The 23,477-nt window shown below is 42.9% G+C and overlaps 1 protein-coding gene across 2 annotated transcripts; it reads right to left on the reverse strand.

Annotated features, from left to right (window-relative positions):
- Positions 1-4,797: 4,797 nt before the first annotated feature.
- Positions 4,798-21,288, reverse strand: LOC139228587 (phospholipid hydroperoxide glutathione peroxidase GPX4-like). Of its 2 annotated transcripts, XM_070859734.1 has the most exons (8): positions 21,153-21,288; positions 16,862-16,924; positions 13,805-13,899; positions 11,401-11,545; positions 10,610-10,761; positions 9,894-9,918; positions 9,668-9,727; positions 4,798-5,123 (listed from the first exon to the last, which is right to left on the reverse strand). In XM_070859734.1, the coding sequence occupies exons 1-8, from the start codon at positions 21,258-21,260 to the stop codon at positions 5,091-5,093; spliced, it is 681 nt and encodes a 226-aa protein (XP_070715835.1). In that variant the 5' UTR covers positions 21,261-21,288; the 3' UTR covers positions 4,798-5,090. The 2 variants fall into 2 exon arrangements, with proteins under 2 accessions (XP_070715835.1, XP_070715836.1); XM_070859735.1 differs by lacking the exon at positions 16,862-16,924.
- Between the last annotated feature and the right edge of the window lie 2,189 nt (positions 21,289-23,477).

Below are 23,477 nucleotides of genomic sequence, written 5' to 3' on the forward strand. Positions count from 1 at the left end.
TTTACAACTTGCAGTTCACTGTCTCCGAATGTGTGCTTGTTGTTCAAATCATTTTTTTGTCATATATTAAGAGAATATCTACCAGATGCTAAGTGAACAGTTTGCGTCTCTAGTACCAGTACCTTGCACAAGACAGTTGCACTACATGTCTATGTATCCAAAATGAAACATCCTCATTTTATAAAATTTTATGATAGTACTTTGTAGCATAAATTAATAACGTTTCTGTAAAGATTTTTTATGTTGCTAATTGCCTCAGGGTTAAATATCTCAGTTCTGAATGCACCAATGAATGGAATGGATGAATATCAACATTTCTTGCAGTTATATCTTATCCTTATGTTCTTTTAGGCTGACACTCCAGTGCAGTGCTGGGAGTCAGAGGTGCCGTCTTTCGGATGAGACGTTAAACCGAGACCCCAACTGCCCTCTCAGGTGGACGTAAAAGATCCCATGGCACTATTTAGAAGAAGAGCAGGAGAATTATTCCCGGTGTCCTGGCCAATATTTATCCCTCAATCAACATAACAAAAACAGATTATCTGGTCATTATCATATTGCTGTTTGTGGGAGTTTGCTGTGCACACGTTGGCTGCCGCATTTCCCACATTACAACAGTGACTATACTCCAAAAAGTACTTCATTGGCTGTAAAACGCTTTGAGACGTCCGATGGTCGTGAAAGGCACTATATAAATACAAGTCTTTTTGCCTGTTTTTTTTCGTTCAGGCCTTAGTCCTACACGTATCTTTTCCCACCAGAGTGTGAGAGCAGGCAACCCATTCCTCGAACTCTGCCAATTTTAAGCCCATAGTTTTCCTTTCCATTGGTGGGGCAATTGAGCTAATTCAATACGAGCTACAATTCAATCCTGGAGTCTCTTGGCCATGTGTCAGAACAAAGTGGATAAACCTTTAAGTTTAAGAAGAACAGACAATCTATGAAGAGTGGCATTGGCTGCAGCATCCACTGACAGCTACCATTCTTAGGAATGCCAGTTCTTCTGAGTAAAGTGGAAGCTTGGTGTGGATAGTGGAAAGATAAATTAGCGAAAGCCAACTTCATTTTAAAATACCTTTCGGAAGTTTAGTATTTCAATTTTGTTTTATTGAAGGACTTGACCCAAAAAGGTGACTCATATCAGAAGATCCAAGTCTGCATGGTTAACTCATCATCATAGGCAGTCCCTCGAAAGCGAGGAAGACTTGCTTCCAATCAAAGTGAGTTCGCAGGTGACTACAGTCCAATAAAGAAATTACAGTCTCTGTCAGAGGTAGAACAGACAGTGGTTGAAGGAAAGGGTGGGTGGGGAGTCTGGGTTGACGGTGTTTGGTTTCTGTATGCTCTTGGCAACGAGTCTCGAGGTGCTCAGCGCCCTCCCGGATGCTCTTCCTCCATTTAGGGCAGTCTTGGGCCAGGGATTTCCAGGTGCCAGTGGGGATGTTGTACTTCAACAGGGAGGCGTTGAGGGTGTCCTTGAAATGTTTCCTCTGCCCACATGGGACTCGCTTGCTGTGTAGCATTTCTGAGTAGAGCGCTTGCTTTGGGAGTTTCGTGTTGGGCATGTGGACGATGTGGCCCATCCCACTGAGCTGGTCGAGTGTGATCGAGACATTGGTGCGTCTATCCTCCCAGTGGATATGCGGGATCTTGCGGAGGCAATGCTAGTGGTACTTCTCCAGCGCTTTGAAGTGTCTACTGTATATGGGTCACGTCTCTAAGCCATATAGGAGGGCGGGTATCACTACTGTCCTGTAGACTATAAGCCTGGTGCCAGATTTGAGGTCCTGGTCTTTAAAAAAACTCTTCCTCAGCTGACTGAAGGCTGCGCTGGCACAATGGAGGGGGTGTTGGACCTCGTCGATAACAATATCCTTAGGAACTCCTGCCCAATTAATTATTTCTACCTTTTATTTCACCAAGTCAGGAAAAGGAACTCAGTATATTAAAACAGCTTCCCTCCTAAAGAAAAATTGCACATAAATTTGATTCGTCATCTTTCAAACCTATGGAGTCCACAGGTTTAAAGCTGTATAGCCAACTGTTCACACACACACAAATTTTGCTTGATTGTTTTTAAATACAAGCATTTGAGTTTCAAGTTAATAACTGTTCTCATTGCAAGGACTTATTGGCCACGTGGCAACAACACAGCTGATGGCAGTTGCACAAAGAATCAACTAAATGGGTGGGAAAAAGTGTACAAATGCCACACATTGCACAAGGCATCCCAGTAACAAAGTTATTTTCCCTCCCAATTTTTATACAAAATGCAAAAAAACCCACCCTAATTTGAATAGAAACTTATTTGGAGGCTATATACGTTTCTTTCAAAATGAAGTTTACTTCATTGGCTGTAAAGTGCTTTAAGATGTCCAGTGATCGTGAAAGGTGCTATATAAATGAAAGTCTTTATTAAATTTGAAGTCCAATATAAGATTGAGGAAAGACTGGAAAAAGTGTTGTGGGGAGTTGAATAGTGTGTGACGGGTAACTCGTCTATTGATGACCCCCTCCACTTTTCCCCAAAATAGCTGGAGCTATGACACACCTCACGGTGTACCAGTCACCTTGGTTCCCACAAAACAAACTTTTGATGCCCATTGCCTTGTTCCACCATTAAGGAGCAAGTGAGTACACCCCTCAGTACATTACACACTGACCATATGTGGCTAATTGAGAACCCAGACATAGCTAATTGCATTTTTGATTAAATAAGTAGTAGACAGTGATTGAGCAGGTGATCTCAACTCATACATATGCACTTTAACCTTGGGCACTTGCTGGTAAAATAAAGGTAAAAAGCAGTTCTATTTCTTTGGTTACTAAATGGTGGCAGATGTTTATGTAAAAATACATGTATGAAGTACATTTAGCTACTTTCACAAATGCCAGTAAACTGAAGTTCTGGGACGTACATACTATAATGCAATTTGCTCTAGTTGTGTAGTAACTTAAAATTAAGTATATTGTTACCATTTCAAAACAAACCTAGACAGTAATGCTGACTCGATTTTTAATGTAAATTCAGGCCAATTCACGATCTACCGCAGAAAACTGCAATATTAAGAGAAAACCGAAAGTGCGCGCTGCGCCACACACTGCGGGGAGTGCAACTTGCTGCAAAATGTCATTCTATTCCGGAGCTGCGCAAGTCCGGAATTTGGTGCAATGCACCATTCACCTGTGCACAGGCACAAGTCAGCAGAGTCCACAAGTGCAATCTGGTTTTGGTGGGGGGGGGGGGGGGGGGGGAAAGAAAGGGCGACAGAGAGAAATGGAGGGAGGGTGTTATATATGCAACTATGCAGTGACTACACAGAGTATAAGATGGAAACTTGTTTACCTGATGTGCTATCAATAAAGGTTTACACTGTATATACACATGCTGGTACCACTAGAGGGTGCAACTGGTGGAGACCAGGGGCTGTAGTAGAAGAAGAAAGAAGAAGGAAGAAAGAAGGAGGAGGAGGATGATCCAGACCGCCATCCCAAGTCCAGATGCACGTAGGCCGCAGACATGATAATTCTGCAGTTACCACCACTCGCCCAGTCAACGGCATGTAGTATTGTCCAAGGTCAACCAGAACTAGTTATTGTAGTTTACTAATTGGACATGACAGCAGACCCCCCCATGTATTTGGATACTGGAATAATCCAGTGCTTATCAAACTGGGATCCCACAGACAAGCAGGTACAGAGCAGGGGGAGGAACCCGGAGATACTCAGCAGCTGTGCAGTGGGACCCACCAGGAGCTGCCAAGCCTAATCCACTCCAGGAAGAGGTGCCGTGCAGTGACCTATTTAACAGGCATGTTGCTGAACCTGAGTTACCTACCAGTTGCAGGGAAGATAAAAGTTCACACATCAATCACAATGTTCATTGAGGGTGATCGCAACTCCCATCTCCACGAGAAGGGGTTTGATTTTTGGCCACTTACCTTCGGTTGGGAGTTGCAGTGTGGTGGACACAGTGAAGTGTCAAACTCCAAACCAAAGGTGAATTTTTTTTTAAAGTTTTTGTAAAGAGCTGTTTATAAACCAAAAGATAGCAATTGATGATTTATGAGACGGTGGGGTCGGCATTACTGTAGAGAGCGAGCATGTGAGCGAGAGCTAAGACAGAAACATAGAAAATAAGTGCAGGAGTAGGCCCTTTGAGTGTACACCACCATTCAATATCATGGCTGATCATTCACTGACATATGGCAGGACCGCTTTAAAACAAACATGCACTCCTTCACGAATGACCCAGATATTCTCAACCCTGTATACCAGTTCTAGCTGGGGTGTCCTGCCCAATACTGGCATCCTCACTACGATTCCCATAACTATGGTTGGACTGCCTGCAATCGACAGGGACAGGGTAGGCTCGAGGCTAAACGAAGCTGGCATGGGCTCAACAAATTGCGATACGGGTGCAGCACGGCGAGATGCTTGTTGCTTAACCATGAAGGGACGCAGAAGCTTCATCTCTATCTTCCACCAAATGCTTGGTTCACCAAAATGAGAATGATGAACTTTAATTATGCAAGCCACACATTTTGGGAATGAAAAATTGAACAAGCGGGCAGGGCAGGTTAGCAGCAGAAATAGTGATGATCAGAAAGGCACAAACAGGGTTTTAAACAATTGAGTTAAATAACTTCAGCTTCATTCTGGAATGAGTGTACATGTAAATTTCACAAAGCTATGCAAACATGGAGTTGCAGGAAAGGGAATAAATATTAGGGTTTCAATTAAGATGGGGAAAGTTGTCTGAAATACCACTTTCAATTTCATCCAACCCAAAGCCAGTTGATGTGAAAAGTTTTTTTTAATTGCCATGAACAAGTTAATTCAACAAAACAGTCCAAAGTTATTCTATACAATGTTACAAGCAAGTTAATGGAATATACAGCAAAGATCTGCCAAGAAACTCAAACATACATATATATATCACTATTTCCTCCAGGTATGCACATCACATTTGTCAGGTCCACTTTTCCACGTGTCAACAGGTTTAAAAGCAGACCATCATTGACCTGGGCTGAAAAAAAGATATAAATTCTGTAGATTTAGTTTGATTTCCACCAGCTGCTCATGGTCATTTATAGGTATTTGGAAAGATCCTTTTCAATCACCTGTTTGAAATAAAGACAAACTGTAAATGCCAAATACTGATTACAACCTGTTGCTGGACATCACTTTATATTCATGACCTAGGACTGGATTATGGGTCGGTGGACATTAGCAGGTTACATAGAAACATAGAAAATATGTGCAGGAATAGGCCATCCGGCCCTTTGAGCCTGCACCACCATTCAATAATATCATGGCTGATCATTCTCAGTACCCCGTTCCTGCTTTCTCTCCATATCCCTTTAGCTGCAAGGGTCATATCTAACTCCCTCTTGAATATATCCAATGAACTGGCATCAACTCTCTGCGGTAGGGGATTTCATAGATTAACAATTCTGAGTGAAGAAGCTCCTCCTCATCAGTCCTAAATGGCTTACCCCTTATCCTAAGACTATTCCCCCTGGTTCTGGACTTCCAACATTGGGAACATTCTTCCTGCATCTAACCTGTCCAGTCCTGTCAGAATTTTATATGTTTCTATGAGATCCCCTCTCCTCCTCCTCCTAAACTCCAGTGAATACAGGCCCAGTTGATCCAGTCTCTCCTCATATATGTCAGTCCTGCCATCCCAGAAATCAGTCTGGTGAACCTCCGCTGCACTCCCTCAATAGCAAAAACGTCCTTCCTCAGATTAGACATTTCAAGAGAGACTTCTGATTCAAGGTTAGAGATTTTTTTTTCAATAAAAAAGGTCAGCTGTAATCATAACAGTCAGCACAGGCTTCCATTTACTAACCTAAAAGATTCCACCAGATGGCAGGCTTCTCAAAGCCCATTACAAACTATAGTTACAAATCATATCATAGGCAGTCCCTCAGTCAAGGATGACTTGCTTCCACCCAAAGTGAATTCTCAGGTGCCGGAGTCTAATGCGGGACCTACAGTCCGTCACAGGTGGGGCAGATAGTGGTTGAAGGAATGGGTGGGTGGGGAGCCTGGATTGCCACACGCTCCTTCCGTTGTCTACGCTTGGTTTAGGCTTGTTCTCGGCAATGGGACTCGAGATGCTCGGAGCCCTCCCGGATGCTCTTCCTCCACTTAGAGCGGTCATGGGCCAGCCATTCCCAGTTGTTGGTGGGGATGTTCCATTTTTATCAAGGAGGCTTTGAGGATGTCCTTGAAACCTTTCCTCTGCCCACCTGGGACTCACTTGCCATGTAGGAGTTCAGAGTAGAGCGCTTGCTTTGGGAGTCGTGTCGGGCATGCGGACAACGAGGCCCACCCAACGGAGCTGGTCGAGTGTGGTCAGTACTTTGATGCTGGGGATGTTGGCCTGATCGAGAATACTGACGTTTGTGTGTCTGTCCTCCCAGGAGACATGCAGGATCTTGGAGACGTCATTGGTGGTATTTCTCCAATGATTTGAGGTGTCTGCTGTATATGGTCCATGTCTCAGCCACACAGGAGGGCGCGTATCACTACAGCCCTGTAGACCATAAGCTTGGTGTCAGATTTGAGGGCCTGATCTTTGAATACTCTTCCTCAGGCAGCCATAAGCTGCACTGGCGCACTGGAGGCAGTGTTGGACCTCATGGTCCATGTCTGCCCTTGTAGATAGTAGGCTCCCGAGGTATGGAACGTGGTCCACGTTGTACCTACGGCCACGTCCTCATCAACTGAAGTAGCGGGGCCAAGCGGCTAGCAGCCGGGCACTCGAGTGGTCCAGCGACTACGCCGACCCTGCAGAGGTTTGTTCGGCGAGGTAGGCATGCGCAACAGGCGGATGTCAATTTGGAAATGGTCTCACTATCGAGGGTGAGCGTCGACATTGGTCGAGAGTTCTTCCAGGCGATAGCTGGGTTGACCGGCAACATTGCCACACACTGCGCATGTTTCAGAGGACATGGCGTAGATTGGTCGATTCCATGAGGCAGGCAATGGTTTTGGGATACGACACTGCACCCCAAGGTGCCATACCACCTATATCCACAGGTGTGGGTCAGGAGGAAGCAGTTTGACTCGGAAGATGTTTTTTCAGAAATGTCTTCTCCAGCTTACCAAGATTTGACACTGTCAACCCCCCCACAGCAGCAGTGCGAGGTGCCCTGCTGCAAGATGGCTTGGTGTAAATGCGGGCAGAAGGGGGAGCACAAGTGGAGGGGGGGGGTGGGGGGATAAGAGGGAAGCATGGCCACAAGTAGAATATTTCACATGTTTTTTGGGGAGGGGGGGGGGAGGCGTCTTCATTCTGGTTATTAAATTGTTGACTGTTGGGTGGTGGATGTGTGTTTGTGTCCTGTTATATTTTAATTGCTATTGAAAAATTGTTATGGGAGTTAGTTATTAAAAATGTATTGACTTCTGGGTGTGGGTGGGGGGAGGAAGCAAGAGAAAGAGATGGTCATCCTCATCAAGGCCACCCAAGAGCAGACAGGGTCTTGGTTTAAAGTCTCATCTGAGAGATGGCAGCAGCACTGCAGTGTCAGCCTAGAATTTTGTGCTCAAGTCCCTGAAGTGGTACTTAAAACCCACAACATTCTGACTCAGATGACACTGCTATCTACAGCAGACACTAGAGAACAGAAGTAGGCAGTCTTTATAATAGAAAGGTTATGGCATGCAAATTTAAAACCAGGATCAAATAGGACAAACAGCCTGGTTCAACCTGTAGCAGTGGCAGGGAAAGAGACTGAAGATGATGGCTTTGGGTTTTCCCATGTTTAGCTGGAGAAGGCAAAGATCCATCAAAGTCTGGTTGCCAGAGAGGTCAGTTGGACATCAACATTAGTGTCAGTGTGGAAACGGACCCCCAGGTCAGCAGTAGTGGATATATACAAAAGGACATTAGGAGCAAGCCATGGACACATCATTGGGCAAATATATAATAATTCCTCAGTTTTAAATGGGCAGCCCCTTATTTCAAAGGCAGTGGAAATATCCTCTCTGCATCCACCTTGTCTAGCCCCTTTATTAATGTTTCGATAAGATCACCTCTCATTCTTCTGAACCCATGAGTATAGGCCCAACCTACTCGATCTAGCTTCATAAGTCAACCCCCCCATCCTCAGAATCAACCTAGTGACCTCACCAATACCATGTACAGTTGTAGCAGGACCTCTGCTTTTATATTCCATCCCCCTTGCAATAAAAGCCAACATTCCATTTGCCTTTCTGATTACTTGCATACTAACTTTGTGTTTATGAACAAGGACTCCCAGGTCCCTCTGTACTGCAGCACTTTGCAATTTTTCTCCATTTAAATTATAAATTTGCTTTTTTATTAATTCTGCCAAAGTGGATAACCTCACATTTTCCCATATTATACTCCATCTGCCAAATTTTTGCCCACACTTAACCTGTCTATATCCCTTTACAGATTTATGTCCTCACAATTTGCTTTCCCACCCATTTTTGGATCAGCAAACTTGGCTACATTACACTGTCCCTTCATCCAAGTCATTAATATAGATTATAAATAGTCGAGGTCCCAACACAGATCCCTGCAGCACCCCACTACTTACTGTTTGCCAACCGGAAAATGATCCATTTATCCCGACTCTGTTTTCTATTAGTTAGCCAATCCTCTATCCATGCTAATATATTACACCCAACCCCGTGAACTTCGATCTTCTGTAGTACTTTATCAAATGCTTTCTGGAAATTCAAATACACCGCATCCACTGGTTCCCCCTTATCCAATCTGCTTGTTACATCTTCTGAAGAACCCAAGCTGGAATTTTTTTTTTTTTTATATATAAAAAAGGGAAAGGAGGAAGAGAAAATCCAAATACTAGAATTCCTCCACTCCCTACACAACAGTTCCTGCTGGAAAGGATCAGAGAAGTGGTATGAGATCAGCAGTCATGTGATGAAGCCAGTCAGTCTGAGCTCCCACGTGAACAACCATTTGGGTGAGCTCCTAGAGGTTGGCCAGTGCTGAAACCATATATCAGGGCTTCCCAGAAGGGATAGGGGTGGGCACAAGGAGAGAAACCCAATCCCAACTAACAGCTGTAGCTTCAAGTGTTTATGAACTTTTTATCCAAAGAGACATCAACAGTAGCACAGCACATCATTATTCCTTTTGGGGGAATAAGTGTACAAGTATTTTGCTACAAATGATTTAGCCATATAGACATGGATTATGCTGCACCAACTCACTTTCAATTATTACACTGGATTGAATTAAACAAGCTAGTTTTCTTTGCACCAGATATTTATGCAACAAAGTCAACTCTATTATAGACTACTAGAAATAATACTCAGATTTAAACTTTTGCACGAGCATCTATCGGTCCAAATATCTATCGATACTGGGCAATTAACTTCATGTGGAAACAAAAGCTTGCTGAAAGTAATCTGGAGCTAGTGTGGGGCAACAAACGTGTTAGCCAATTCACAACAGAGTGCTAGTACGAGACTCAAGTGAAGGAATATTCCTGTCGTACATCAAGCAAAGGAGACTTTAATTTGGTGGTTACTTCAAACCCCCTCCCAAAAAAAGTTCCAGCTGTACAGATTTGGTCTGTAGATAGTCTACTGACAACCCATCCTAAAGCTGCATGAATTACAGTTCCAATGAAGAAATTGGTTTAAATTTACTTACCACAGGGTCATCCATGGGAGAATACCTCTTGACAACCTGACCCTCTTTGTTAATCAGAAACTAGAAAGGAGGGAGGGGGGAAGAAGTGTTAGCAGGTCACCTGGGATCACCACATGTAAAGTCTTAAACAGCATAAATAATGTGAAAGTTCCAGTTTTGGATTTTTATTGCAAGTTCTGTAGAGAAAGATGTACATGCTTGATATTAGAGCATCTAGTGGCCATACCTTGGTGAAGTTCCACTTAATGGCACTGTAAAAAAAATATATATATATAAAAAAGCTTTAGATTTCCTCAAGGACACATCATTCAGAGTTTAATGAGTTGTGACAATTCCACATTGATCATATTTATTCAATTATCCTGACAAATTGATAGAAGTTTAAAAAGCATGTGAAGTACACTTTCAGGGCCCCAATAGTCTTGGAACCAGAAATTTAGGGCACAATTTTATGTTTCTGATCCGCCAGTCCCCGCACACGAGTTTGAACTCCACAGCGTGCATGTGACATCATGGACAGGTTCCCCGCCCGGACGTCAGCCTGATTGACAGGTTTGGCGGCCAGTCGGGAGGGAAATGCTGGAGAAGATGCCGCACCCAGGTAGGTATTTTGGGGGGGGGGGGGGGGGGGGGAGTCCGGAGGAAGCAATGCCGCTTCTCCCAGCCCACCAGGAGTGCTCCCAGAGACAGTCCTCATCTCGCTGCAGCTGCCAGGAATCGCGAGGGCTGGGAACCCCAGCCGGCCAGTTAAATCTGCACAGCAGGTTGAATCTGAAGCTTCCGGCCTCATTGGAATATTTGGACTAAAACACTGAACTAGAGTAGGCATTAAAAAACAATTCTAATTGTCATCCTCCCACACAAGATTACACACTTACTAAAAGTAACAACATTCCATTCCTTAGTTAAATTGGCCACAGTTACTTATCAATCTTAACTTACTTTCCCAAGAGCCCTTTCCCTTTGGGCTGCTCCTTCAACCACTTCCAGAGAGGGTGGGCAGAATCCCCATTTACATCGATTTTACTGTACATGTCGAATTCTACATTGTAATCACTTGCAAACTTTTTAATTTGTGCATCATCTCCAGGCTCCTGGAAATAAATGACAGCATTTCAAGATGTATTAATTCAAACTAGAAAATTTGAAATCTGAATTCAATTCAGCTTTCTATACATCAAATTGCAGTAGTGTCCCAAATATATATTAGTTGAAATTCAGAAACTATAGTTTTACATCAAGGATTTGTTGGAGTGCATCTTGTATGTGAACAACATGCTAACACTTGGAGGGGATGGGGTGTGAGGGAGTGCAAAAAGGAGAAATTGTGTGTGTTTAAATTTCATTAACTACTAAAGACTACACCATCCACTGTCTTAAGTAAATAGTTCATGCAGTTCAAACCAGAAATGTGACAACTTACAAACCCCAACTTCCTAAAATTCTGGACCAAATTTAAATAGTTGTTGGCTCAGTATTTTAAACTACACAAGAATGGGAGAGATAGATTCTGTTGAGAGAGAGAGAAAGTCAAGACTTTTGAATGGAGGCAAATTTCTTTTTGCGTGACTTTAAAAAGTTATGGAAGGACAGTAAGCCACTGAAATTCATCCTTCATTGTGACTACCCATCAGGAAACTCCCAATTCAAATCATTAAAATACAAATGGGATGGCAATGCACGAGATCTGCATACATTGCATGTTCAACTTTCTGCATTGTCCCATAGCTTACCTGCTTGCCAAACTGATTGCAAGGGAAAGCCAAAATCCGTAAACCTTTGTCAGCATACTGGATATACATCTGAGCAAGCTGAGTGTAGTTTACGGTAGTCTTTCCTCATTTGGAAGCCACGTTTACGATAATGGCGACAAATCCCCTAAAAGAAAACAGAAGTTGATTCAAATTACTGCTGTTGCAGTGTGTGTGTGTGGTGTGTGGTGTGTGTGTGTGTGTGTGTGTGTGTATTGCATCAAGGTACAAGGGGCAGGGGGAGGTTTTAATAGCTGGGACTTGCATCAGACTAAACACTCTAGGCAAATACAATGTTAAAGAAATTTACAGTGCTAAAACTCAGTATTTATCTATCCTGCCAAAACAAAAAACATCTTGCATATATACAGAATATTCAACTATTTCAGTAATGGCTTACTGAAACAACTGGCTGCTGGAATCCCTACACACTTCCAAGATTAATCAACCAGCAACTTAAAAGGACAAAACAATCAACTTCACCAAGAGCACATTTTGAAATCTAACTCTAAACAAAAAAAAAAGCCAAATAACCTTGGATCCCTCCCAATTAACACTCCACAAGGTGATCAAGGTTTTCAAATCCTGGTGGCAAGACTAGGGAGAACACTGGTGTCCAAGTGCATTAATTCAGATACCAACATTAAAGCTGTACGCTGGTGGTCTTCTGCAGCTTTATTGTCTCGGTTTATAAAAGGCAGATGAAATCCCCATGCTTTTAGACTTTTGAAATCCCTTCTCATCAGAATCACCTTCAACCATGGTCTGGACTCACTGGGAGCCAATATTAAACATGACTGACCATGTACCCTTTAACATTTTCTTATTTAAAAACTTGCTCAACATCCGGTCACAAGATTTTGAATTGGCATGAACCAGTCAGCTGAAACTGAACCAACTCAGTTTGAACAAAATTCTATCAAATAGTGAAAACCTCAGCTCAACACTAGTTCAGATTTGTATTTCTTGTAGCACACACATCTGCTGAAACCACTCGTATCTGCTTCTGCATTGGTAGCGTCACAGGGGCAGAAAGCAAGTTGATGACATGGTTTTCTAATCAAGACACACCACTTGATGTCAGTTCTATGGATATTAATTATTCAGTTCATCGTCAGAAAATGGCACACAAGTTTTTTTTTAAATTTTGGGTTGTTGCTAGAGGGAAGGAAGGAGACACACCAAGTTAGAATAGTCTGAAAAACCAAACATTAAGTGGCAATATCTAATTGCAATGTCCAATTTAACCACTGTCTTTTTAAACTCATTAGTGTTCATTTTCTTGAAGATCATACAGTAACCCTTCAAATTACAACACAGTATCTTACAGGAGAAGGCCAATCAGCCCATCTTGCCAGCTCTTTGAAAGAGCTCTCCAATTAGTCCTGTCCCCTGCTCTTTCTCCATAGCCATGCAAATGTTTCCTTTTCAATTATAAATCCAATTCTCTTACTACTATTGAATCTGCTTCCACCACCCCTTCAGGCAGTGCATTCTGGATCATAATTCACCATTAAAAAAAACTCATCTCCCCCAGTTCTTTTTGCCAATTATCTTAAATCTGTGTCCACTGGTTTCTGATCCACCCACCAGTGGAAACAGTTTCTTATTTATAACTGCACTTATCAACTCAAAACTAGCCAACCTTTGGCCCTCTTAAATGACATTTCTGCAGCCACCAATCTGCTCAACCACACCAACACCACCACCTTTGATGCCCTAGGCCCAATTAAAAAGATTACTCTCTCCCATGTTGGCCGTTGCCCATTACAGCCCTCATCTTCACTCCCTCAAGGTCAAAAGGGCACAGACTTGAACGGATGTAGTGGACGAGGGTGGGAGGGGAGAAAAAGTAGGATTGCTAGGAGAATGAGACTACTCTTGGATCCTCCCTGAACTAGTCAGTCAGTCTTAGCCAGGGATGCTACAAGTGAGCTAGGGTAGTGATGGAGTTTGGCTGTGCTGTCCCACAAGTAAATAGCAGCGACTGACTACATTCATACATAAAAGGATGGCGAGCTGGACAAAGTAGTGAATAGGTCTCTACCTGAACCACCAACGGGACAGGAGGAAAAATAACTGAGCCATGGTGACTTTAAAGATTGTCTCTTCCCATCATATCAGAGCCTGGTGAGTTGACTGAAATAGTCCACAAGTAGGACTTTCATTTAGTTCTTCGTTGGATTTTTATAAAAGATTTATTGTGGCAGCTGTTTCGGATGACAGATGAATTGGGCTTTACTTTTTCATTTGCTGTAATGGAAAGCCTAGTGCCCAAGAGTCTTTAGTGCGGAGTGATTGGAAATGGAAATGTAAGCAAGCTTTATTTGAAGTAGTTATCTAGTGATTGGGATTGAGCTACAGAGCAATACACTTATCTACTCACTTGTATTTTTCCAGAGAGACCTCATTGCCATCTATGTCCTTGGCACCAAACTCATAAATGGATGTGGCCTTATGCCAGTCTTCTGGTTGTGCACTCTGAAAGAGATTGTAGAGTATGAAGACATGTCCAGTACAGCCAATCCATTTGTTTGCTAAATTTAAAAATCAGAGAAGCAATCAACGAAGATGAATTTGTGAACATTAATATAGATTCATCAGCTAGAACACAAGAATTTAGAGACACACCCAAAAGCATTGCATCAAAAATTATAATTCAGCAGCTCATTGGACCCAGTCTGTTCATGGCAGTCACTGTCAGTTGTAAATGGATAGTGATGTGCTAAATGTAAAGTTGTTTAAAAACAAATTATTCTTTTATCATTTGATGCTGAATTATTAGGAACTATAAAAAACAAATTTAGGTTTGAAAAAAAAAGACATTTCACCTAAATGAAGGCATTTTGCAGTCCAAAGCCTCGTACCCAAAGACTCATCAGTTTCTTCTTCATCCTTGCTCTATAGCTGAATGCATTTTGACAAAGGTGCACGGTTTAGACTTCCCTAAAAATCAACTAACTCACCTAGTTATAGTTTTAACCCCAGTGTTAATTGGTTGAACAAGGCTCCAATGCACTGATGGATTAATGATGATCCACCATTCATCAGATGTTCCAACAGTTCCAGACTGGTCAAAGTTTTCAACAGACGACTTCTTAAAATCAAATCTCATTTAATCCCCACTACTTAAATTCAATTTTAAATTTTAGACAGCAAATTCCTTACATGTGACAATGTAGTACTAACTCAATCCCATTCACCAGATATTCCAAACAGCTTCTATTAAGTGAACCTGACCTACACCTGCATTTCCAACCTCTCGGCACAAAGTCCGAGGTACTATACTTGCAAATCACAGCCCAATTCAGCAGCTAACTCATCTGAATCAACAGCCACAATAAATCATTGAGTTCTTTTATAGGATTTTATGCAAGAAATTGCACCACTAACATCCTACTCATGGACTTCAGTCAACCCATCAAGTTTGAATAGGATAAGAGGCAATCTTTTAAAGTCACCATGGCTCAATTATTTCTCCTTCCGATTAATTCTGGATTTTGGTTCTGCAGGCAGAGACGCCACAACTTTGGCTATCTCACCATCCTTTAGGTGAGTGCAGACAACGAGTGCTATTTACCTATGGGATATCACAGCCAAGCCCAGTCACTTGTCTAGCTCAATTACACAAGAACATAAGAAATGGGGAGAGTAGGCCATACGGCCCCTTGAGCCTGCTCCGTCTTTCAATAAGATCATGGCTGATCTAATCTTGGCCTCAACTCCACTTTGTCTGTCTGTTCCCCATAACCCTTGATTCCCCTCTCGTTCAAGAATCTGTGTATCTCAGCCTTAAATAAATTCAATGACTCAACCTCCACAGCTCAGAGAATTCCAAAGATTCACAATCCTCAGAAGAAATTCCTTCTCATCTCAGTCTTAAATGGGCGAGCCCTTATTCTGAAACTATGGCCCCTAGTTCTAGATTTCCCCCATGGAGGAGGAAAACATCCTCTCGCAATCTACCCGGTCAAGCCCCCTCATTGTAGCATCCCTGTCACCCTGAACAAGATCAACTAATTCAGCAGAGAATTAAGCCTTGTGTGTGCTTAGTTGACATTAAAGGTAACTTTCCAGAGTAAGACTTGCCACACTGAAGAAATCTGAATTTTATTCACTGTAGGGACTAGTGACTGCTGACCTCTGCCTTTTTGATCCCAGCCAATCAGAGGGTGCAAGTCAAAAAAAAAGATAGTGCTGCTCTGCATATTGATTGACAGATGCTCGATCTTGCAACTCTTACACTGCAAGCTTAGATCTTGAAGTTTTTGAGACCATGGCAAGCAGCAAGATCAAGTCAGGATTTCAGTCTGCATATATTGAAGGGATGTGAAGGAAAACCACTCACTTCAAAAAAAAAAGGATCCTAGATGAAGTCTGCAGTCAATATTTCAAGCAGTTAACTGCAAGTGGCATCTTTAATCATTTCAGTAATTTCCAGACTCCTATCATTTTGGAGGGAAACTAAAGCAATGTTGAACCAGCTTCAAAACAGTCAGCCACTAATACAAGCAGCAACATCAAAAAGGAGTCTAAGTAGTAAGCCATGATATTTAGATGACTATAATTAAGTTAGATGGAGACCATTTTTTTTTAAGTTTAAGATTTAACTTTCGGGACAATGCATCATACCACACATTAACATGGTACCAAAAGTCCATCTGTACAGCAAGGATGATTCAAGGATACATTCTTTAGAAAATCCAAGTCTGAAACTCCCATATTTATATTACTCAAGAAATCAACTCTTTGCTCCTATCTAAACCCAGGTTTGGGGGGGGGGGGGGCAACAGTTACTACTAATTAGAGTAACTGGGTTACTATGCAACAATTAATTTAAACTTGGCTGATCACCTGTGGCGTTGCCCACAGAAGGCCAGCAAAGTGAATTCCCCCTGAATGCATGAGTGATGCTGTATCTATAGATATGGGGATCTGCAGCTTCTAATGCTCCATCTAATGGTTGACGTGTGCAGCTACAAGTGTGACCATGTCAGAATAAAAAGTGCATGAATAAGGAGTGCGTGAAATGCAAACTTTTATATATTTGTTCCAACTAAAATCGGATACCACAGTAAGCAACATTGATATGCTGCACAGTTAGACCTTTCTTTCAATTAGTTTAATACCAAATTGTTTGCAAGCTTATCGTGAACATTGGCAGTCCATTGTACAGCATCACCCATGCATTCGGATCATATTCTGGTCACCAGTGGAACAAGTATGGCATTAGGGGCGCACTTGTGTGTCAGATGATTCAAAAATTGTGCTCTTCAGGAAGAACCAAACAGAAGAAGATCTTAATTGTTGGGCCACCCACCCCCGCTATATATCGTCAATTTGCAGACAGTTCATATCGAACTGATCTCAGCCAGGACCTCTAGGCTTGCCTCAGAGCTGCCCCCCACTGCGAAGGGTGAAGTCAAAAGACTATCCAGTATACCTGTTCGGAGTGTGCGTGGACGGTGAGCAGGGATAAGATCAAGAGCTGATGCCCTGCTGACATCTGTGAGAATGGACACAAAATACCAGAGTTAGTGCCTCGGGTTGGAAAGTCTGGTAATAGATTTTGAAGCACATCAAACACATTTTGATTGCCCAACCATGATTAGACTATATAGTTTACTAAAAAAGGAAATAATGAGTAAAATAATATTGTTCAAGAAGAGCTGCTTGTGCTGGTATGGAGTAAATCCCAGACCATCAACAAAATCAAACTGCCTTGCAGGACTAATCCGATCTGGAGTCCCACACAAACATAAACGGACTTATGAATCACTGAATCGCCCAACTTTCCCAGTAAAAACCACGCAATCAAAACTGTCATTTCTGAAACAAGAGCACAATTTCAAAATTTTCAGATGACACAAAACTTGGAAGTATATAGTGAACAGTGAGGAGGATAGTGATAGACTTCAAGAACATAACATAAGAAATAGGAGTAGGAGTAGGCCATTTGGCCTCTCGAGCCTACTCCGCCATTCAATAAGATCATGGTTGATCTGATCTTGGCCTCAACTCCCACTTTCCTGCCCACTCCATAACCCTCGACACCCTTATCATTCAAAATCTGTCGATCGCCACCTTAAATAAACCAGAAGCTACATGAATTATCAGCTTTAAAGAAACTAAAATTCACATGTTGTCCATTATTCCCTTAACTTTGCTGACCAGTCCTGAAAGAATTAGTAGCTCTACAGCTAAAGGAGACAATTATAGATTTTAAAGATGGTTTCAAACCAAAACACATTAGACTATTCTATACATGTCTGATGAAATACAAATAAGCTTCAAGAACCACTGTAATTTTCAGTGAAAGTTTTCAATTATTATACCCGAGTAAATTGAGTGTTTGAACTGTGCCCAGAAATTATATTTAATTAGCTGCAGCAAATAGGGATTATGGGTCAGAATAGTCTGCATATATTTAAAACAGAATACAAGAACAAATGAACTTGTACAGTGCCTTTGGCCTCAGAACATCCCAAAGCATTTTGCAAACAAGGATTTATCCTTGAAGTGCAGCCACTGTCATGTAGGCAAACAAGGCAGCCAATCTGAGCACAGCGAGGTCCCTGGCACAAATTTAAATGACCAACCAAGCAATTGGCTTTAGTTTGGTAGTGTCTTTTGAGGGAGCTATGTTGGCCACAATATCTGGGAGAATTTCCCATTGTTGGAGTGGCATGGGTCTTATTTGACCCATGTTTAATGTGGTCAGAGGTGCCACCTCCAAAAATTCATTTACTCAGAAGACAGACAGGCTGATGAAATGGGAAGACTAAATTTAATGCAGAAAAGAGAGAAGGGATGCATTTTGGTAGGAAGAACAAGGAGAGACAATGTAAATTAAAGGGTACAATCCTAAAGGGGATGCATGAACAGAGACCTGGGGGATACATGTGCACAAATCATTGAAGGTAGCAGGGCAGGTTGAGAAAGCAGTTAAAACAGCATACTGGATCCTGGGTTTCATAAATAAATATAAAGTCAGAGAGTACAAAAGCAAGGAAGTTATGATGAACCTTTATTAAAAAAAACTGGTTCAGCCTAATTGGGCACAGTACTTTAGGAAGGTTATTAAGGCCTTAGGGAGGGTACAAAAAAAATTTACCAGAGCGATTCCAAGGATGAGGGACTTCAGTTACGTGGATAGACTGGAGAAGCTGGGGTTGTTGTTCTTAGAGCAGAGAAGTTTGAGGGGAAATTTGATAGAGGTGTTTAAAATCATGAGGTGTCAAGACAGTAGATCGAGAGAAACTGTTCCCATTAGCAGAAGGGTCAAGAACCAGAGGACATAGATTGGCAAAAGAACCAAAAAAAGAAGGTGGTTAGGATCTGGAAGGGTGGTGGAGACAGACTCAATCGTGGCTTTCAAAAAGGAATTGTCAAGTACCTGAAGGGAAACAAACTGCACGGCTACAGGGAAAGGGCAGGGGGACCCACTGAAGTGCTCTTGCAGAGAGCTGGCACGGGTTCGACAGGCCGAATGGCCTCCTCGGTGATTTAATCATTCTCTGATTTTAAGCAATATCTTTTGCCATCCCATAAATACCAACATGTGATCAAGTAGTTTGTAAATGGCTTTTCAGTCAACCATGCCATATTTTGATTCAGAGCTGGGAAAGACTGGAAAAACTGAACAGGATTGAAATTTCAAAGCAATGTTGTGAAAAATGTGTTTACTGCCTTTACTAAAAAAACACTGAGTGTAGCAGCTTGAAACTGCTTATCCAGCAGCTAACACCCCAGCAACTTACATACAAGAGAGAGGGATGCCTGGTGTTTTATCGACACAAGGTCTGTTCTCTAAACAGAATGAATATACCTTGCAACAAGCAGGGCTGGTAATTGTAAGGACCCATTGTCCTAGAGAGATCTTCATACCTCAAGACCCAGTGCACAGAATTTCAGGCAAGATAATATTAGAACAAGCATCTCCATACTAAAGAATAATATTGTATAGGGCAAAAAAAGGCATGAGTAATTGTGCGAGGCATGCACAAGAACTCAGTAAGTCAAGCACCCAACTCAAGCAGAGCCCTTGGGGCAATTTGTGATACCAGTGCCATTGATAGGACGAAGATTTATCACCTTCATGCCCTAGACGCAGATATGAGGTTGTACTGTTCATACCAGAGTATTGCTTGTAATTGGTAGTAACATTTATGTTTAAGTCAATAAAACTATGATACAGTCCAGTGGCCAAACTTTTTAAAAAATCAATACTGAATAGGCTCAATATTGGGCTATTGGAAGGTTTGCAAGCCAGAGTTCCCTCTCCTGATTTCAGGAATCACTTGATAGCAGTGAAGATGGGTCAGGAGTGAGACAGTGGACAATTCCAGTGTTCAGCTCCTTCAATAGTGAAGCAGCCCATTCCAGCCTACAGCAGGACTTGGGAGGACATCCACCATTGGACTGACAAGTGGCAGGTAACATTCCCACCACACAAGTGCCAACTAATAACAAAAGAAAGCTCAACCATCTACCCCTGACATTTGTTGATGTAACCACCGACAAGAAGCTTAACTAGACCAGGGGCATCACTGTGGCTACAAGATTGGGGTAGAGGCTGGGTACCCGCAGTGAGTGGCTCCCATCTTTACCCCCGAATGCCTCACCAAACATCTACAATTCAAAAATTAGATCAACTATACAACAATGGTCTCGGGTTCACCAACCAGAAATACTGCTGACCACAAGATGGGAAGATAATTACAAAAACACTTAACTATTGCACTTTAGTCCCATTTCACAAGATAGGAGGAATGTCCTGGCTGAGTTATGCCTTTGCAACACGCTTACGCCAATTCAAATTTACAAGGGATCTGAAACGCCATTTGCAGTAGTTTTGTATATTACAAGTACAAGGGAGGCCGAGGGGTTGGAGAGGAAAGAAAAGGCAGCCTGGTTTACATGCCGCAATATCGCGGTTACACATCTGTCCATTTAGCTACTGATCCGTTAGAACAGGAGTTATTTTTGGCTGCGATTGCAGCACTGCTAAACGCAAAGCAAAAATGTTTCCCCCCCCCCCCCACCTCCTCCTATTAATTTGATCATCGGCTCGCCCTCAGCTTCCAGAATAGCGGACGAAGAGCTTTAATACACGAGTGAAATGCAATGAATGGAGCCATTATGCCAGTGGTCATGGGGTCTTCCTGGATCAGAACCCTCCAGTTATATACACTGCGACTAAAAAGGAAAGTAACCTACAATTATTAAAATGTGGTGCAGTCAGATTTTAGTGGGATTAACACAGGCTGCGGGTTTTAAACCCCAGTGGGCTGAAGGCGAGTAAATCTCAAACACGCTGGAGCTATTTGGAGGCGGCTGGCTGCATTCACGCTCAGGCCCGGAGCAGGAAGAATGCAGCAATGCGCCAGGGTTTGGGATGGTGCTGTGCGGGATTGTGGTTGAGGGGGAGGAATCTCCCGGATTCCTGAATAGGATCAGCCCGACCCAACACCTACAGCCGCGTGTTGAGGAAGGCTCCACAGATCAGACACTGGGGCTGTTCTGTTCTGTCCTTCCCTCCCCAGCCTCTCCGACTTCTTAGTTACTGACAACTACACGCCCCGAGAGGCTCGACCTCGCAAGCTGCAGAGGATTCCAGTGAAACCCGACCTTCAAAATATAAAAATATTTTCTCTGCGACTCAACACAGTGATTCCCAGCCACCGACCCCAGTGTACTGAGCACGGGTTGTGTCACTAATGTAAAACACTCACCATCGTTGCCGTTGCTGCTGCTGCTGCTGCTGCCCTCTTCTGCTCTTTCACCGCCTTCAAACCCACGCCAAGCGTTCGCTTTATAAAGTGGCGACTGCAGCTGATCATGGCCCTAGAACAACACGAGAGATTGAGTCACCCCGGGGTGGGACCAGACAGCCTTCAACCCCGCCTCGGCTGCCACTCCATTGGCCCATTGCACAAGCACCGCCTGTTCTTCAGCTGCTCTTTCAAAAGCTTACAGCACACGTTCAATCCACAGCCTATTAGAAAGAGCTGAGTCTCATTCTCCTGCCCTTCCCCCATACTCTATATTTTTTTCCAAAATTTTTTCCAACCTCTCTTTTAAAAGCTATTATGGATTCTGCTGCATTTCTGGTGGGGTATTTCATACCCTAACAACTAACCGGACACTTAGAAACATAGAAAATAGGTGCAGGAGTAGGCCATTCGGCCCTTCGAGCCTGCACCACCATTCAATAAGTTCATGGCTGAACATGCAACTTCAGTACCCCATTCCTGCTTTCTCGCCATACCCCTTGATCTCCCTAGTAGTAAGGACTACATCTAACTCCTTTTTGAATATATTTAGTGAATTGGCCTCAACAACTTTCTATGGTAGAGAATTCCACAGGTTCACCACTCTCTGGGTGAAGTAGTTTCTCCTCATCTCGGTCCTAAATGGCTTACCCCTTATCCTTAGACTGTGACCCCTGGTTCTGGACTTCCCCAACATTGGGAACATTCTTCCTACATCTAACCTGTCTAAACCCGTCAGAATTTTAAACCTTTGTATGAGATCCCCTCTCATTCCTCTGAACTCCAGTGAATACAAGCCCAGTTGGTCCAGTTTTTCTTGATATGTCAGTCCCGCATCCTGGGAATCAGTCTGGTGAACCTTCGCTGCACTCCCTCAATAGCAAGAATGTCCTTCCTCAAGTTAGGAGACCAAAACTGTACACAATACTCCAGGTGTGGCCTCACCAAGGCCCTGTACAACTGTAGTAACACCTCCTTGCCCCTGTACTCAAATCCCCTCGCTATGAAGGCCAACATGCCATTTGCTTTCTTAACCGCCTGCTGTACCTGCATGCCAACCTTCAATGACTGATGTACCATGACACCCAGGTCTCGTTGCACCTCCCCTTTTCCTAATCTGTCACCATTCAGATAATAGTCTATCTCTCTGTTTTTACCACCAAAGTGGACAACCTCACATTTATCCACATTATACTTCACCTGCCATGCATTTGCCCACTCAGCTAACCTATCCAAATCACTCTGCAGCCTCATAGCATCCTCCTCGCAGCTCACACTGCCACCCAACTTAGTGTCATCCGCAAATTTGGAGATACTACATTTAATCCCCTTGTCTAAATCATTAATGCACAATGTAAACAGCTGGGGCCCCAGCACAGAACCTTGCGGTACCCCACTAGTCACTGCCTGCCATTCTGAAAAGTACATTTACTCCTACTCTTTGCTTCCTGTCTGCCAACCAGTTCTCAATCCACATCAGCACACTACCCCCAATCCCATGTGCTTTAACTTTGCACATTAATCTCTTGTGTGGGACCTTGTCGAAAGCCTTCTGAAAGTCCAAATATACCACATCAACTGGTTCTCCCTTGTTCATTCTACTGGAAACATCCTCAAAAAATTCCAGAAGATTTGTCAAGCATGATTTCCCTTTCACAAATCCATGCTGACTTGGACCTATCATGTCACCTCTTTCCAAATGCGCTACTATGACATCCTTAATAATTGATTCCATCATTTTACCCACTACCGATGTCAGGCTGACCGGTCTATAATTCCCTGTTTTCTCTCTCCCTCCATTTTTAAAAAGTGGGGTTACATTGGCTACCCTCCACTCCATAGGAACTGATCCAGAGTCTATGGAATGTTGGAAAATGACTGTCAAGTACTCTGGGATGCAGTCCATCAGGCCCTGGGGATTTATCAGCCTTCAATCCCATCAACTTCCCCAACACAATTTCCCGACTAATAAGGATTTCCCTCAGTTCCTCCTTCTTACTAGACCCTCTAGCACCTTTTATATCCGGAAGGTTGTTTGTGTCCTCCTTAGTGAATACCGAACCAAAGTACTTGTTCAATTGGTCTGCCATTTCTTTGTTCCCCATTATGACTTCCCCTGATTCTGACTGCAGGGGACCTACGTTTGTCTTTACTAACCTTTTTCTCTTTACATATCTATAGAAGCTTTTGCAGTCCATCTTAATGTTCCCTGCAAGCTTCCTCTCGTACTCTATTTTCCCTGCTGTAAGGGGGAGATGGGAAGGCTTTCTCTCCCACGAGCGGGCC

Source organism: Pristiophorus japonicus, chromosome 18 (genome assembly GCF_044704955.1).
Source record: "Pristiophorus japonicus isolate sPriJap1 chromosome 18, sPriJap1.hap1, whole genome shotgun sequence".
NCBI classification, from domain to species: Eukaryota; Metazoa; Chordata; class Chondrichthyes; family Pristiophoridae; genus Pristiophorus; species Pristiophorus japonicus.